General features: G+C 40.6%; 1 protein-coding gene and 1 non-coding gene across 2 annotated transcripts in view; one reads left to right on the plus strand and one right to left on the minus strand.

Annotated features, from left to right (window-relative positions):
- Positions 1–1,319: 1,319 nt before the first annotated feature.
- MCCC2 (methylcrotonyl-CoA carboxylase subunit 2) overlaps positions 1,320–17,715 on the plus strand; it is a 63,746-nt gene continuing 47,350 nt past the window's right edge. Inside the window, exons 1-5 of the mRNA XM_068535479.1 lie at positions 1,320–1,598; positions 4,949–5,015; positions 12,639–12,723; positions 14,916–15,017; positions 17,164–17,291. Coding sequence (XP_068391580.1) covers positions 1,470–1,598; positions 4,949–5,015; positions 12,639–12,723; positions 14,916–15,017; positions 17,164–17,291 — 511 coding nt within the window. The 5' untranslated portion in view covers positions 1,320–1,469. The remainder of the gene's footprint in view (positions 1,599–4,948; positions 5,016–12,638; positions 12,724–14,915; positions 15,018–17,163; positions 17,292–17,715) is intronic.
- On the minus strand, positions 12,842–12,914 carry TRNAY-GUA (transfer RNA tyrosine (anticodon GUA)). Its single transcript has one exon. It is a non-coding gene; the product is annotated as a tRNA-Tyr (tRNA).

Raw genomic sequence — 17,715 nt, forward strand, 5'->3', positions numbered from 1 at the left:
CTAACTTAGCACATAAAAATCAGTTGCATTTCTATACACTAAAAATGAACAAACTGAAAAGGAAATTACGAAAACAATTCCAATTACAATAGCATCAAAAAGAATAAAATAGGAATTAACCAAGGAGGTGAAGACTTGCACAATGAAAACGAAAAAACACTGCTGAAAGAAATTAAAGACATAAATAAATGGAAACACATCCCATGTTCATGGATTGGAAGACTTAATATTGTTAAGATGTCAATGCTACCCAACATTATCAACAGATTCAATGCAGTCCCTATCAAAATCCTGGCATTTTTTGCAGAAATAGAAAAACCCACCCTAAAATTAATATGGAATCTCAAGGGATCCTGGATAGCCAAAAAATCTTGGAAAAGAACAAAGCTGGAAGACTCACACTTAATGATTTCAAAACTTACTACAAACCTACAGTAATCAAAAAACTGTGTGGTACTGGCATAAAGACAGACATACAGCCAATGTAATAGAATACAGAGTCCAGAAATAAACCATTGCTTATGAAACAAGTTTTCACAAGGTGCCAAGACTATTCAATGGGGGAAAGGACAGTCTTTACAACAAATGATATTGGGAAAACTGGATATCTACATACAAAAGAATGAAGCCACACCCTTACCTAACACCATATACAAAAATTAACTCAAATCTAAGACTTAAGTGGACTAAATAAGATTAATTTTTCCTCACTGTCCAGTGGATGAGAAATTGTGAGGAAGCTCAGATTTGTTATAGGCAAAGTTATAGAAGTACGTTATAATTGTACATCTAAGTTGTAATTTATCACTATTAGAATTTTTATTTTTATTTACTTGTTTATGTTCTCTCCGCTTTATAAAAGAGGACGCTTTGCCTGTTCTCCACTGTATTCCCTGCTCCAGAAAAGCACTTGATAGGGGACATTAAAGACATATTTGTTGAATGAATGGTTATCTCCTTAAAGAGTTTCTTAGGGCAGCTTAATAAGCCTGTTCAGTTTCCAGCTCTCATATAAGGATAAGCTTTTTCAAGCCCCGGAACACCCTTTCTAGCAGCAGGGGAAGAAGAAAACAGCACACAGAAATAGCACGGAGGCCGACAGCCAGGAAACTCAGCCACAGCTTCTAAGCTCAGCATCTCGGGAGACTGGGAAGACGCAAAAGGGTCGCTCCACCCCGGTAACCGCAACGCTCCGGGGCTCGCGATGGGACAGGCCTCGCGGGGCTGCACCTCTGTCCCTTATTCGCTGAATTCGGGGGGCGTGGTGCTCAGCGCTGACCAATCACGGGCGGCGTGCGCCGGCACGTGCCGAGGCTGGCCTCAGAATCCGGGAGGTTTCAGGCGGGTTGGGACTGCAAAGGCCTCGGCTGAGCTGTATCCCGAAGCGTGGGAGTTGGAGGGGAAAGCCTCGGCTCCGGACCGGCGCAGGCCGGTCTCTCACGCTCTTTCCTGCCTCTGTGCCTGCTGCCATGTGGGCCGCCCTGAGATTAGCTTTGCGGCCGTGCGCCCGCGCCGCTGCCCCCGCGCCGCGCGCCTATCATGGGGACTCTGTGGCGACGCTGGGCACCCAACCGGACTCGAGCTCTGCCATCTACCAGGTAGGGCGGGTGAGCGGCCCGGGCCTGGAGTACCCAGCCCGAGTCAGTGATTCCTCTTCACCGACGGCACAAGGCGTTGGCCAGACTGGGAAGCAGGTACAGGGTAGGCGCACTTCAACAGTCGCTGCTCTTTTCTCTGGATCCCCAGTCATGATTCTGGGACGCACCAGGGGGTCGTGAAGTTTGAAAAAGAAAACAATTCCAAATCAGATACATTTTAGTTCACTTTTAGCACTGGCACTATACTTTGTATCTTTAAAATCAGTGGTTCTCAAAACCAGTGGCTCTCTGGTTTAGCAGTCACCTGGGAGCTTGTTGAATATACGGCTGCCTTAGCCTCACCCTGGACCTTTTCCGTCTCTGGGGTGGGGTCTTGGTGTTTGCATTGTTAATGAAGTTGGTGAGAGGGGAGGGCAGGGCCTTGGTGGCAGCCAGCTTTGGGAACAACTGGTCTAGCACAGCTGACCCTGGGTTGTGCTTATCAGACTTGAAATGGTTGGTTATGTTAATAGAGAAATATTTATCTTTAAATGGCTTTTCTTGGAATTGGGAGGTATCACAGCGTTAAAAAAACAACTCCTGGTTTGTGAAATATCAGAGCTGGAAATTTTCAGTCTGTCCCATGGTTTCTAAGCCTGTACAGATAACATTTAAATTGTGCAAATAACTTTCAGAGAAGACTTTTTCTGGCCGCGCCGCTGCGGCAGGTGGGATCTTAGTTCCCCGACCAGGGATCGAACCCGCACCCCCTGCATTGGAAGCTCAGAGTCTTAACTACTGGACCGCCAGGAAGGTCCCTCAGAGAATACATTTTAAATAATTCCTGCCTTTGGGAAAACAAGGAGGTTGAAAGGAAATCAGCAGGCTGAGGCAGAAACAGTATCCAATGGGAGACTTCCAAAAGTCTTTAGATGTCCTGGGATCAGGAGAGAATGTTTAATTCAGAAACTTTAAGTGGTTACTGTGGTCTAGCCACTATTTTAGGTATTTGGAATAGATGTGTAGGAATGGAATCATAATTTTGTGGGGGAGACGACAAGAAAGCAATGCATTGTGATGAGTGATGTCTAAAGCTTAAAAAAGGTGGTTGCAGTTAGGAGGCAATGAGTGAGTTGGATCTTGAGTTGGGTAAGAACTGGCCAGGTTCAGGGTGGAGAATGGGAGGCAAGATTATACAAACTAAAGGAGTTATGAGAACATAGGTACCAAGTTATGAAAGTGGTTAGTGGGAGTGAGAACTTGGAAGTCCCGGCCAGGGTGGGGAATTCATGGAGTAGATGGGATTGCTTATGCGGCCAGGTAGAGGAGGGAAGCCATGTGTAGAAGCCACATTTAGATTTCACTTTGCAGTCTGTCTGCTAAGATATTTAAATAAAGAAGTGGCATGATCCTATGGACATGGTAGAATAATCAGTGTGGCTGCAGTGTGGAGAATGGGTTTCCCACCATTTTGAATATGGCTTCTTGGCTGGGTGTTCTCTTGGTTGCTGTAGACCTCTGAGTGTTTTCCAGAGCTCCTGTAAGGTTACTTTAGCCAGTTTTGGGTTGTTCTGTGATGTCTCTGTGGGGGAATAAGGGCCTGGAGCTTCCTGCTCTGCCGTCTTTTTGAAGTCACGTCGTGGCTGATGTACTTGACGGTGGCTGCTAGCTAGGGCTTAGGGAGTGTGAGCCTGGGATTATAACTTCTTTCTCTGTGTAAAATGTTGTATGTTCTGGTTCAGTCTGTGCGCCAGTAATTAGAATAGGGAAGTAGCTGTGGTATGGTGGAAAAAGCACTGGCTTAGTATTTCAGGTATGTTTAAAAGCTAACAAGCAACATATTTCCATAGGGGGAAAAAGACCTGGTGGAAATGTGCTAAAGTGTCAACAGTGGCCCTTTCAGTGGGCAGAAGAGACATTGTAGCATGTTGCTTTAAGAGCGAGTTTCTGGAGTTGGTGGATTTTGGTTTAAATCCTAATTCTACTACTTGTTAGCTGAGTGACCTTGGACTAATTACTATATTAGCCAGATTTTGCTTCAGTAATGCTGAGTAGCAACCAATGCCAAGATCTCAGTGTTCAAAAGAACAAGTATTTATTTTTTGTGCTTGGATCTATGGGTTGGTTGTGGCAGTTCTGCTGTAGGACTATAGTAGATTCAGGTCTGCTCTACTTGTTTCTTATTCCAGGACCCAGAATGAAGGGGCAGTGGCTGCTGTGGGATGCTCCTCTCATAATGGAAGGCTGGGGCACAAGAGGAGAGCATGGAAACACTTTGTCCTTCTTAAAGCCTCTTCTTGCAATTGGTACACTGTCACCTTTGCCCACATTCCACTCATCAAAGCAAGTAATACGGACAGATTCAGAGACTGTGGGGTAGGGAAGTATAATCTCACAGTGAACCTTGGCTAGGATGGGAGGGAAGGAAGAATTTAAAATAAGTAGTACAGTTTACCTTATGGTCTAAGATGGCTGCTTAAGCTCCAGCTATTATGTCTGAGTTCCAGGTGCAAAGGAGGAGAAAGGGTGAATAGGTAAAAGGACACCCTCACCTTCTTGTCCTTTTTTTTAAGGAACCTTTCTAGAAGTCATACCTAACAACTTCTGCTTATATCTCATTGGTTAGCGTTTAGTCACATGGCCACACTTGTCTGAAAAAGGAGGCTGGGATTATTTTATTTTTTTATTTTTTGGCCGTGCCGTGTGGCTTGTGGGATCCTAGTTCCCCAACCAGGGATTGAACCCATGCCATTGACAGTGAAAGCCCAGAATCCTAACCACTGGACCACCTGGGAATTCCCCCCTGTTCCTTTTTAAACATAAAATAGAATCCATTTTCCCCCTGGGCTTTGTTTTTAAGTGTAATTTCTCAGTAAGTGTAAAACAAGTATTTCTGCATTGGTTGGAATCTCCTCACGATAGTGGTTGACGCGACAGAAAAAATAAGATGGCATTCTAACCCTCAAAGGGCTTATATTCATTGACAAAAGAAAACAAAACTAGAGATCAATTAAGTTCTGTAGATGTGTAAGGAAGGAAGTTGTTATAATGAGTGGGAGTAGCCAGAAATTGTGTTGGAGATGAGATGGAACATCAGTTAGGCTTTAAAAAGGGGGTGAGATTTGGATAGATGGACCAGAGAGGGTGGTAGTAGTGCAGAAGAGCTTGAGCAAAGACAGAGAGGCACGAATTAATCTTTTTTACACGTTGGAGTTGGCCCAGCATGGAGGCCACACGGGTGGCAAAGTGGCCCAGTGTGGAGGCCACATGGGGTTGGCATGTAATGCTGTTCTCCTTAACCCTTATTATGGTAAAAAAAAATCATTGCTTTCCTATAATACTCTCCCTCTTTTTCTTTGCTTCTGTTTTAGGAAAACTATGAGCAGATGAAAGCACTAGTAAATCAACTCCATGAACGAGCACAGAACATCAGACTGGGTAAGCACTCATTTATTCTTCAGTTTATGCTTTTAATTAAGATGTCCCTTGTAATTATTCATTTTAGGAAAAACTAGTAGCATCAAGCTTTTGACTCTTCAAGACTGTGCATTTGCTGTTGCTGGGAATGTAAATTGGGGCAGCCACTATGGAACACAGTATGGAGGTCCTTAAAAAACTAAAAAGAGAGCTACCATATGATCCAGCAGTTCCACTCCTAGGCATATATCTGGAAAAGATGAAAACTGTAATTCAAAAAGATACAGTGCACCCCAGTGTTCATAGCAGCACTATTTACAAGAGCCAAGACATGGAAACAACCCAAATGCCCATCAAGAGGCGATTGGTTTAAGATGTGGTATATATATCCACATAAATATATGAGTGTATACTCAGCCATAAAAAAGAATGGAATATTGCCATTTGTAGCAACATGGATGGACCTAGAGAATATCATACTAAGGGAAGTAAGTCAGGAAGAGAAAGACAAATATTATATGATATCCCTTATATGTGGAATCTAAAAAATAATGCAGATGAATCTATATACAAAACAGAAACAGACACACATAGGAGACAAACTTGTTACCAAAGGGGAAAGGGAAGGGGGGAGAGATAAATTAGGAGTATGGGATTAACAGATACAAATTACTATATGTAAAATAGATAAGCAACAAGGATTTACTGCATAACACAGGGAACAATATTCACTATCTTGTGATAACTGATAATGGAAAATAATCTGAAAAAAAAAAAAAAAACTGAATCACTTTGCTGTACACCTGAAACTAACACAATAATGTAAATCAACTATACTTTAATTAAAAAAAACCCTGCATTTGTTGGCATGCAGACATCTTATTTTTTCCTATTACTTGGACAGTTTTTCTGCTCTTGTAGCACTGCCATTATTTGGGGGAAAGTAGAAATTCAGGTTCATCAGTTTCTTTTTTGGCTGTGCTGTGAGGCTTGTGGGATCTCAGTTCCCCTACCAGGGATTGAACCTGGGCCATGGCAGTAAAAGCACCAAATCCTAACCACTAGACCACCAGAGAACTCCCTCATCAATTTTTAAAACTATTTCTTCTTAAGGTTTTTATTTCAGCCACAGCATCACACTGAAATTTTTGTTTCACTTGAAGCAACTAAAACATTTTCTGTCCATTAGTCATATTCATACTACATACTACCTTTTGTGTAATTGTGCATTTTCTGCTGTGTCATGTAATTTGGAAATAATTTCTATATGGGTTTATTGCTAATTAAATAAATGAGATATCCTAAAAACTTTGTAAATTGTCATTATTTTTTATTTTTAAATTGTGGACATAATAGACATTTTTTTGCTTGGAAGAAATTGCATCATAGGGAGGAATATAAAATATTAATGTATAAACAGGTACCACATCGCATTTTATTGTGCCCTTATTGGTGTATATGACAATTTAGAAGGCTATGTGACTTGAAACTAATGGCCATTTCCAAAGTAAGAGTCTTAATATATTACAAGTACCTAACTGAGAAGGAACTATATGAATTTTACAGCCTTCATTTAAAAAGAATTCTCCCCAGTGTCCTCATAAAGAATCTATTTTATCTGTAAACCTGTGGTTTAAGGGTATTGTTTCATTCCTGGGTATGATCTTATCACACTCAGAGGACAGACTTTCAGTAGAAGTCATTAGTGAAATAATTTAGCAAAACCTTGGTAGATTTCTCTTTAGTTTAAATTAAAATGTTTTTTATATTTTTTTCCTCTGAGGACTTTAAGGATGGAGGCAAGGTAATTAATTAATGGCAGATGAACAGAAAGACCATCCAAAGTTGTATATTCACTTGTGTAGGTGTTAGGGAAGAAATAAGCTCAGTATTTTGGTTCTTTGTAGAATTTTGAGGGTGGAAGGCTGGACTGGTTACTCTAATAATTAAGCAACTTTGGTCCAGTTATTTAGTCCCTCTTGTAAATTTTCAGTACCTCATTCATAACTTGAGACTTAGGAGTGGGTCTGTGAATTATAGGCATTATTCATTCCAAGCACACATTGCTGTCTTCTTTTGACTTAATAGATTAATCAAAATTAATTGAAAAGACCAGAAATTAAATCCATTTGGAATATCTTGGTCTCTGTCTTTTGTACTATAGTAGTTTAGGATCAAAATCAATTAAATCCTGTAAAAGTTACCATGACATGAACAAACAGATATGCAACTCAGTGTGGGACCAGTTGAAGCAAAGACCTCATTCAGATGGCAGTAACTGCTCCCATTCTATCTATGACGGTACAGGGGAGAATTAAAAAAAAAACAACAAACTTCATATAGCTCCTTCTAAGTTAGGTATTTGTAATATATGAAGAATATTGTTTTGATGATGGCTGTATTCAGTCCCTTTGGATTTAAGTCACAAATATCCAAATCAAACTTGTTTAATCCAGAAACCAACAACCAAACCATGGAAAGGAAGTGCTGAATGAACCGGGGGGCTCCAGCCCCTCCAGGACTCACTGTCTCTGCCCATCTTCTCTCATTTCAGGATGTGTATGTATGTGTGGACTGCGTTCTCTCTGGCTTCTCTGTGAGGTGGGGAACCATGTTGCTGGCAGGTCAGGGATTACATTCTTACAGTTTACAATCTGAAGGAAAGATCTAGTTATCCTTTCATCTCCGATTTGGAAAACTTTGATGGGTTCACTTGGGTCCCATGTTCATTCTTTGGCCCAGCCACTATATCCAGGGGGATATAGTATAATGGTGCCAGCCTGGACCCATGTCCACCAGGGCTCAAGTGTACTGTGGCTGGCAGCTCCTGGAACTTCATGGTGGTGGCAGTACTGTTTTCAGGAAAAGGGGAAAGGAAAGTAAGCAGTCAAAAAGCAAAGAATGTCAATTACACTGTCCCCAGACCACCCGAATTTCTCTCTAGGGAGAGAGGGATGTGTAAGTAGGAGGGTGACTTGTGATAACAGGGGTAGTGGACATTTGTCATCCTTTTTGACCAGGTAGCTCTCGAACCCCTGTTCTAAGTGTGAGGAAATGGTGTTGAAAAATGACATGAGTTTTTGTCTACTGGGTATGATTCGAGAGGCAAAATATCCTGCTGGTAGGCTTTTTAGAATGATGACTAGAAACCATCTTGGAATAAGGTCTTGTCTCCTGAAAAAGAACCAAAACCCTTGTTGAGATGAGAGTATGTTTTGTTAGGGAGCAGAATTGATGAATTGATCATTCCCTTTGGATATTAAGACTAGAGGGTTTGAATAAGAGGCGGTAGAGTCCTCCAGCACTGAGCATCTGCTGGGGATGGCGGGTTCCATCATCTGACGGTCTGGGCTCTAAAGGGCAGGAGAGGACTGAGCAGCGCTCCTTGGGAGGGAAGCCAGGAAAGGACAAAGCCTTCTTCACAGTGTTGCCTGGAACTAATACGGTTATGCCAGGAAGATGGATATTACACAGGTATATGTAATTTAAAAGTAATATATGCTTATGTTATATAATATATATATTATAGAAATTTTGGAAAATAGAGAAAAGTATAAAGAAGAAAAAAAAAAATCCCCTCCTATCAGTAATACCTCTAAACACACATTTAAAAAAGATTATTGAAGTGTTGTTGATTTACAATGTTGTGTTAATTTCTGCTGTATAGCAGTCATTCAGTTATGCATATATATATATGTATATATATACACACATTCTTTTTCATATTCTTTTCCATTATGGTTTATCACAGGATATTAAATACAGGTCCCTGTACTATACATAGGACCTTATTGTTTATCCATCCTATAAGTAATAGTTTGTATCTGCTAATCCCAAACTCCCAACCCATTCCTCTCCAACCCCCTCCTCCCTCGGCAACCACAAGTCTATTCTCCGTGTCTGTGAGTCTGTTTCTGTGCATAGATAAGTTCGTTTTTATCATATTTTAGATTAATATGTGGTATTTGTCTTTCTCATTTACTTCACTTAGTGTGATAATCTCTAGGTCATCCATGTTGCTGCAAATGGCATTATTTCATTCTTTTTTATGGCTGAGTAGTATTCCATTGTGTGTGTGTATATATATGTACATATATATTATATATATATATATATATATATATATATATACACACCACATCTTCTTTATCGATTCATCTGGCAGTGGCCATTTAGGTTGTTTCCATGTCTTGACCATTGTGAATAGTACTGCTATGAACATAGGGGTGCGTGTATCTTTTTGAATTATAGTTTTGTCTGGATATATGCCCAGGAGTGGGATTGCTGGATCATATGGCAACTCTATTTTTAGTTTTTTGAGGAACCTCCACACTGTTTTCCATACTGGCTGCACCAGTTTACATTCCCACCAGCAGTGTAGGAGGTTTCCCTTTTCTCCACACCCTCTCCGGCATTTGTTATTTGTAGACTTTTTAATGATGGCCATTCTGACTGACGTGAGGTGGCACTTCATTGTAGTTTTGATTTGCATTTCTCTAATATATAATTAATGATGCTGAGCGTCTTTTCTTGTGCCTGTTGGCCACCTGTATAGACATCCTGACTTTTATTTATTTATTTATTTTAAAAATAAATTTATTTTATTTATTTATTTTTGTTTGCATTGGGTCTTCATTGCTGCATGTGGGTTTTCTCTAGTTGCAGCGAGCAGAGGCTACTCTTTGTTGCGGTGCGTGGGCTTCTCATTGTGGTGGCTTCTCTTGTTGTGGAGCACGGGCTCTAGGTGCGTGGGCTTAGTAGTTGTGGCGCACGGGCTTAGTTGCTCCGCGGCATGTGGGATCTTCCCGGACCAGGGCTCGAACCCATGTCCCCTGAACTGGCAGGCAGATTCTTAACCACTGCGCCACCAGGGAAGCCCCATCCTGGCTTTAAAATTCATAAGATTTCCTAAGTAATTTTCAGATAAGAAGAAGGGACAGTGTTTCAGGTTGCTTCGAAAGTTAATCCTTGAAGTTTTCATTTGATAGAACTTCTCATAAATAAAAAGGTTGACAATAATGAGTGGACTCTTGTCCTCCTTTTTGTCTTTTCCTTTCTTTCTGCCTCACTGCTATCTTTGTTTCAGATTTCTTCTCAGGGTACCGTCTTTGCTATCCCCTTTGGTTCCTGTTGGAGCATGTAGGATTGCTAGGAGTGGCTTAGTCATTTCTGTACATGGAACAAGGATTAACCCAGCTGTGTTATTCGTGGTAGCCAGAACTAAGTACTTTGATTAACACAAGTTAATTGAAGGGCTCTAAGTGTTTTGATAGATTCAGAGTGCTTAGTTTTTCTAAAACTGGGTAGTAACTTTATTGATATAGAAAAACACAAATAGTTTTTGGTGGTTGAAAGGGTGTCTTTTAATGACCTTAAGATAAGGCTTGTGTAGTCTTTTAAAAAATTTACTTTACTGAAATATAGTTGGTTTACATGTCATGTTAATCTGCTGTACAGCAAAGTGATTCAGTTATACATATATATACATTTTTCATATTCTCTTCAATTACAATTTATTACAGGATATTAAATATAGTTCCCTGTGCTATACAGTAGGACCTTGTTGTTTAAGGCTTGTGTAGTTTTTGAAAACATTTGAAAATTCACGTTAAACTGCATGCAGGTAGTTCCAGCAATGCATATAGCACCATTGAAGTGACCACAGTTAGACATTTGTGCTGTGCACCCAGAGGCAAACAGCTATGTCGCGACTGCCCCCTGGTGACAGAGATGAAAAGATGCTATAAACTGTAAAATGCTTCCTGATTTTAGGGGTGTTAAAATGTGAACAAAATGTGTGTTTTAGAATCAGTGCAGTATGGTAAATGAGAAAGAAGGAAAACATCAGGCTTTTCTGGCTCTGAGTCTGTGGGAGTGGAGATAGTTAATGCAAAATCTTTTAAGAGTAATCCTTGGAAAACTAAGGTGCTGTGACATTCTGTCTTTTTGTGGTGGTCTACATATCCTAGGCCAGTTTAAATGCCAGAGGAGCTGAATTCTGTGACCTGAGAATCTGTATCAAGGATAGCACTCTTTCTGGGTTTTCCTAATAAAAACAGAATTCACTAGGTGCTCGGAATAGCAAAGTGAAGCTCTAGGCAGAATTAAGAATAATGTTGCTTTAAGTACTTAAAAAAAAAAAAAACCAAAACACAGATATGTTTTCTTATCTCTTTTTCATCCCACCCTCCCCTGCCATGCTTTTTCCTGCTAGCCCCTTAGTGGACGCTTATGTCGCCAAACTCTCCAAAGACCCTCACCCAAGCCTGGTCTTCTTTGCAGTGTCTTAGGTTTATTTTTCTTTAATACTTACTTTTAAACAGCTTTATTAAGGTATAATTGTTATAAGCCGCATTATTTAAAGCGTACAGTTTGATGAGTTTTGACATATGTATACACCCGTGAAACCGTCACCACAATCAAGACGATGAATGTGTCACTCTCAGAAGTTTCCTCTGCCCTTTGTCACTCTTTCGTCCTCCCTCTCTCCTATAACTATACACACCTCAGTAGGGCACTCTGAGTTCTTGGTGGCTGGGAGAAAAGAGGAAAGCTGTTTGATTTAATTCATACTATCTTGTAAGGCTTTCCCTCCCAGAATTATTTTCATTTTAAAAGATTAGATGTATGTTATGATTTTCTTGGTTACCTTAAGGCAGATTTAGTCTTAAAAATATGCCCTCTACCTTTTCAGAAAAAAAAAAAAAAAAATCCCCTTAGACATAGGAAAGTCCTGATTTGAAAATAAGGTTGTGCTACTTGGAGGCTTGTTTGAAATCTGTATGAACTTATTTGCTCACCTAAAAAACAAATAGCTTTCTTCAACAGCTGAACATTTCAGTAGACAAGGAGTATATTAAGATGGAACTCTTGGGCAACAGTGAAGGTAAACATATTAAGGTACAATTTGATCATCTGTTCTGATTATTTACCTTGGTTTGCTGAGAGTGGGTTATGGATATTCCCCAGGTACCGAACCCAGCTGTTCTCAGGCTGGGTGAGGTTTGGTGTACCCCTCACCTCAAGCAGCCTCACTGGGTTGGTTACCCCAGCGGACTCTTCAATTATTGTAATTTCCTTTAGTCTGGAGCAATGTCAGGAAACACCGAAGATTATCTCTGATTCAGGATACTAACAAAAGGGGACTTTTAAATTGCTGTATAAGGTGTTCAATTCTCTCCTATTTGGGGGCCTAAAAATAGCACCTTTAGCTAAGTTTTGTTGTGCTTATTATGGAAATCATTTCTAAAATAATGCTTTTTACCTGGTACAAATGAAGTTAGGAACTTTTCAAATTTCACGTAGCATATAGGACAGTGCTAGTATTTATAGTAGGTGTAATAAGTGTGGTGGAGATGAGACAGTATTTGCAATGTATGAGATGCAGAGAAAAGTACTGTGTTATTTCCTTAAGTAATTACTACTGAATTTAGAAAATGTATAATATACTGTGGGCTCAGGGATAGATTGATTTTAAAAAATGCCAGTTTGAATGATCTGAAAAATTAGCTGTTTTTCACAGGATATGTTAAATTTTTTAAAAAGTACCATATTTTGGATTAAGTGTTATATGTTTTTCTGGTATTAAGTTAAATGGAGACCTTATAATGAATTCATCTAATCTAATCCTATTTTTTATCACAGGAGGTGGTGAGAAAGCCCGAGCACGTCACATATCAAGAGGAAAACTGTTACCAAGAGAAAGAGTTGACAATCTTATAGACCCAGGGTTGGTACATACCCAAGTGCTGGCTCAGGGTGTTCTCTATTCCATGGTGCTTTCTTAGATAGTTTTTTTTGGTTTTGTTTTGTTTTTTGGACGTGCCACGTGGCTCGTAGGATCTTAGTTCCCCGACCAGGGATTGAACCCAGGCCCTCGGCAGTTACAGTGCAGAGTCCTAACCGCTGGACCACCAGGGAATTCCCATCTTAGATAGTTTTATAAATAAATGATTTTAAATTCTGGTTCTTATCGTAAGATTCAACAACAGATGTTTATTGCGAGGCTACTATGTGTCAGGTGCTGTTCTAGGTGCTAGTGATACATCACTGAACAAAATAAACAAAGTTCCTTGCCCTACTGGAATTTACATTGTAGCAGGAGGAGATAGAAAATAAACGATAAGTGTCATAAATTATATAGTATGTTAGAAGGTGATAAATGTCATGGGATAAAGAAAAGGTAGACCAGAGTATGGGAGAGAAAGATGAAGGTCAAGTTGTAGTTTCAAATGAGGTGGTTAGAATAGGCCTCATTGAGGTGGTGACATTTGAGCAAAGATTGGAAGGAGTGAAGAGATGGGCTCTAAATATCTGGGGAGAGAGCGTTGCAGGCGGAGGGGAGTGGCCAGTGCGAAGGTTCTGCGGTGGGGGCAGGTCACAGATGCTGATATGCTAAAGGGGCCAGAAGGCCATGTGGTGGGGTGGAGGGAGTGAGCGGGGGAGTAGCAGGAGACGGGCGATTTCGGTAAGAGGTTTGTAGGCCAGTGTAAGAGTTTGGGCTTTTACTCTGACAGAAATGGGGAGACTTTGTAGGCCTTATCTGACTTAGGTTTTAAAAAGTTATTCTGGCTGTTGTCTTGTGAGTAGACTGTGGGCCTTGAGGGTGGAAGCACCAAGACCCGTTAGAGAGAGGGACTTCCCTGGTGGTCCAGTGGCTAAGACTCCACGCTGCCAGTGCCCGGTCAGGGAACTTAGATCCCACATGCCGCAACTAAGACCCAGCGCAGCCAAACAAATAAATAAATAAACAAACAAACAAATAAATAAATCACACACACAAAAAAAGACCAGTTAGAGAGAGAAATGAAGGCTCAAAAGTATTGTTTCTGGGGACATGCACACACACGCCCAGCCTGGAGACAAACACCGTTAACACCTAGTGTGTATCCTTCTACACTGTTTTTATGCAAATGTGAATCACTTTTTTTTTTTTTTTTTAAAGAAAAATGGAATCATACTAAATGTGGTGTTTTATAACCCCCTGCCTCCCCCTGTCCCCCGTCCCCCCAGTGTATCCTGAACATTTAAGTGAGAGAATAATACAGTGGTTAAGAGCCTGGTCCCTTATTACGGAGCTTATTAAAACCCAACTCTGCCACTTACTAGTAGTTGTGTGACCTTAGACAACTGACCTAATCTCTGTGTTTCAGTTTCCTCATCAGTCAGTGGGGATCATAATAGGATCCATATCAGGAGGTAGTTCTGAGGAATGAATGAGTTAGTGTTTCTGAGGCTCCTAGGAGAGAGGCTGGCACGTGGTAGGTGCTGCGTAAGTGTTAGGTGCCTTTCTCTTTCTATATTAATAAACACATCTGTACAACATCTTTAAAAATAAGAACCTACTGTTCCTTTGTATGGCTATACCGTATAAATCCCCAGGGTGGTCACACTAGATTTTTTTTTTTTCTTTTAAATTTATTTATTTATTTTTGGCCGCATTGGGTCTTCGTTGCTGCGGGCGGGCTTTCTCTAGTTGCGGTGAGCGGGGGCTACTCTTCGTTGTGCTGTGCAGGCTTCTCATTGCGGTGGCTTCTCTTGTTGCAGAGCACAGGCTCTAGGCGCACGGGCTTCAGTAGTTGTGGCGCACGGGCTTCAGCAGTTGTGGCTTGCGGGCTCTAGAGCGCAGGCTCAGTAGTTGTGGCACACAGGCTTAGTGACTCCATGGCATGTGGGATCTTCCTGGACCAGGGCTCAAACCCGTGTCCCCTGCATTGGCAGGCGGATTCTTAACCACTACACCACCAGGGAAGTCCCCTAGATTTTGTTTTTGACATTTTTTTGGTAAATTTTATGTCCAACACGTGTATTTGAAACATTGCCCCATTAAAGAAAAAAATTTCCTTTTCCACGTGTTAACTGTTTAAATATGATTTTTTGAAAAACGACATTAATTCAAGCAGCATCTTTTCTTCCGTTCAGGTCTCCATTCCTGGAATTATCCCAATTTGCCGGTTACCAGTTGTATGGTGATGAGGAGGTCCCCGCCGGTGGCATTATTACAGGCATTGGGAGAGTGTCAGGGTGAGTATTCTGCCCACACTCTGCCGTGTGCTTCAGGAAGCAGGCCGAAGAGGCAGGGTGTCCAGCACTCACTGCTCTGCATATGAGCGTGTGAGTTTTATGCTCGTGATATTATTTAGGACTGAGGCTTCCTACCCAGACATGTGTTAGATTCATCTGTGCAGTGTGTGCATTTTAGCTCTTGAGATTCCGTGGAGGCAAGGGCCAGGGCAAGACTGATTTTATCTTTTCACTAGAGCTGCTCTAGTGTTGGATAGTATGACTGAAAAAGATTTCACTCGTTTAAAAAGGTCTAAAGTAGTACTTCATAGTAATTAAAATTGGCCTTTCTTACATAATCATATGGTTGAATATGGTCAGCACTCTTTCTCTGGCAGATGATAGATGTGCAAACTAGTTTAAACCAAAAAAGAATTTATTGACTCTCTTAACTGATATGTCTGGGCCTAGCTGGGTCGAGGAGCACAAACGGTGTTACCAGGTCACAGGCTGGGTTTTGGTTTTGTTCCTAGGCAGGCCGAGCTGTCCACAGGCATCCCCGGCTTCTGTGCTATAAGCTTAGCAGCTGCAGTGGGCTGAGAGCTCCTGAGGGTGAAGGCCTGGGACCAGAGCCCATTGTTGAGCCCACAGCGTGGACGCTGAGTAGAAAGGCCTGGTCCTTGGGCTCACCTCTGAAGATGGGCTTTGGGGTCAGTCCTGCTAGAGCCACACGGATCAAAACTAGAGAAAGGGCAGTTTCTGAAAGAAAGTTTAGTTTTGTCGCCAAAATAATAGATGCTGGGTAGGCAAAACCAGTAGATGTCTAATACAGTATTTTTGTGGACTAATTTTATTTCTCATTCTGTAACATGTCTGTGACCTTTTAATAAGACAAGTAAAAGTGGTTATGTCTCTTGTCCAAGGTCGCATATATAGCAAGTGGCAGAGTCAGAATTTCACCCTAGCTTTGTCTGACTTCATAGCCTGGGCTCTTTTCTGTACCAGAGCTTCTTAAGCTTTTCTAGTGCAGCACCCCCAGGACGGAGGAGTGACCATACTCTGGAGGTGTGGGGTTATGGCCCAGCACCCGCCAAAGCCGAAATTCCTTTTGAAGTCTAGTTTGTTCAGTGTTAAAGTCATTAAAAATGTACATCCCACTCTATAAAATGTTAATTATAATGCGGAAAAAGGCTTTATATAACCTAGTGAATAAAATTGATGCTCAAAGGAGAGGAGCCACATACCCTAACAAAAGAAGTACAACACCACCTGAGGCCGTGTGCTCAGTTGCTGTTCTCTACTTCATTTTCAGCAAGGACTCAGTAAGTTTCTTTTTAGAATTCTAGAGAATATAAAGTGAGGTTAAAAAAAGCATCATAAATATAAAGATTAAATTTTGTAAAGACCACACTGTTGTTCTCTCCAGTTTCAAGCGAGCCTCTGATCTTCGGGTTTCCTGGCAATACTAAGCAGCCTCCCTTACTGGCCCTCTTCATTCACTTGCCTGCTTCTTGCGTGTTAGTTGTGGGCCATAGTACCTGACAGACTGGTTTTGGTGAGAAAGGGCACCACTAATGACTCATTGTAGTATATGCTTTCAAAATACTATTTTAAAGTTTGTACCTATTGTTACTTTAAGCAAGGTAAGTGTTGTACTTTAAACTTCTTTTAGTTTTATAGAAAAGCATATGGCAGTGACATGAAGAAAATATGAAAAATAAATGCTTTTGATGGATCAGTTTTCCTTTTTGAAAATTACCTTCCTAAAAGGAAATTTTAAAGGTTTATCATGAGGGATTTTCTCACCCCGAGACTTGGATTCCTTGTTGTTGTTTTTGTATTATCTTATTAGGACCCCTTCATTCAAAGAACCATTACGAAATGTGGCTTAGGTTGTTAGTTTTTCTCTACTACTGTGGGGTGATGATTCTTTAAAAATCAAGTTAGAGTTTGTAAACTTATTAAAAGTGGTTCATTTTATATAAATAAATATGTGAACAGTGATTAAAACTTTCATATCATAAGATTGTCTACTAATGGCTGTCACTGGGGATATGTACTAGAAATTGGGAGGCTGTATTGGAAGTGTCTTGTAATGAGATGCAATTGGTCTTTACTTTGAAGAACTCTCTCATGTTCTCTTTCCGATGAAATTTCTGCCTTTCAGGGTAGAATGCATTATTGTTGCCAATGATGCCACTGTCAAAGGAGGTACCTACTACCCGGTGACTGTGAAGAAACACTTACGGGCACAAGAAATTGCGATGCAAAACAGGCTCCCCTGCATTTACTTGGGCAAGTCATGAGAATTGTAAAATAAATGATTATTAGCTAGAAAAATACAAGATTGTTTAGAAGTCTATATGTATATGACATTATCAATGGATATTTTTTAAAAACTGTTGGCTTCTCTTATAATTACAAAAGAGACGCATATTCTTTGCTAAAAACTCTGGGAGAAAAAGTAAACAAGCACTACCCATAATAACATCACTGAGGAAGAATCCCTGACAGTATTTTGGGGTTTGCCATTTTTTTCTCTACATGAGTGGTGTTTTTTTCTTCTATATATTGGGTGGGCCAAAAAGTTCCTTTGGTTTTTGAGTAAAAATAAAAGACATTTTTCATTTTCACCAAGAACTTTATTGAACAATGTATTCACCATTTTGTTCCACTACCTTCTGCCATTTTTCAGGCAACTTCATAATTCCATCTTCCC

The sequence above is a fragment of the Eschrichtius robustus genome, chromosome 2 (genome assembly GCF_028021215.1).
Source record: "Eschrichtius robustus isolate mEscRob2 chromosome 2, mEscRob2.pri, whole genome shotgun sequence".
In the NCBI taxonomy this organism is placed as follows: Eukaryota; Metazoa; Chordata; class Mammalia; order Artiodactyla; family Eschrichtiidae; genus Eschrichtius; species Eschrichtius robustus.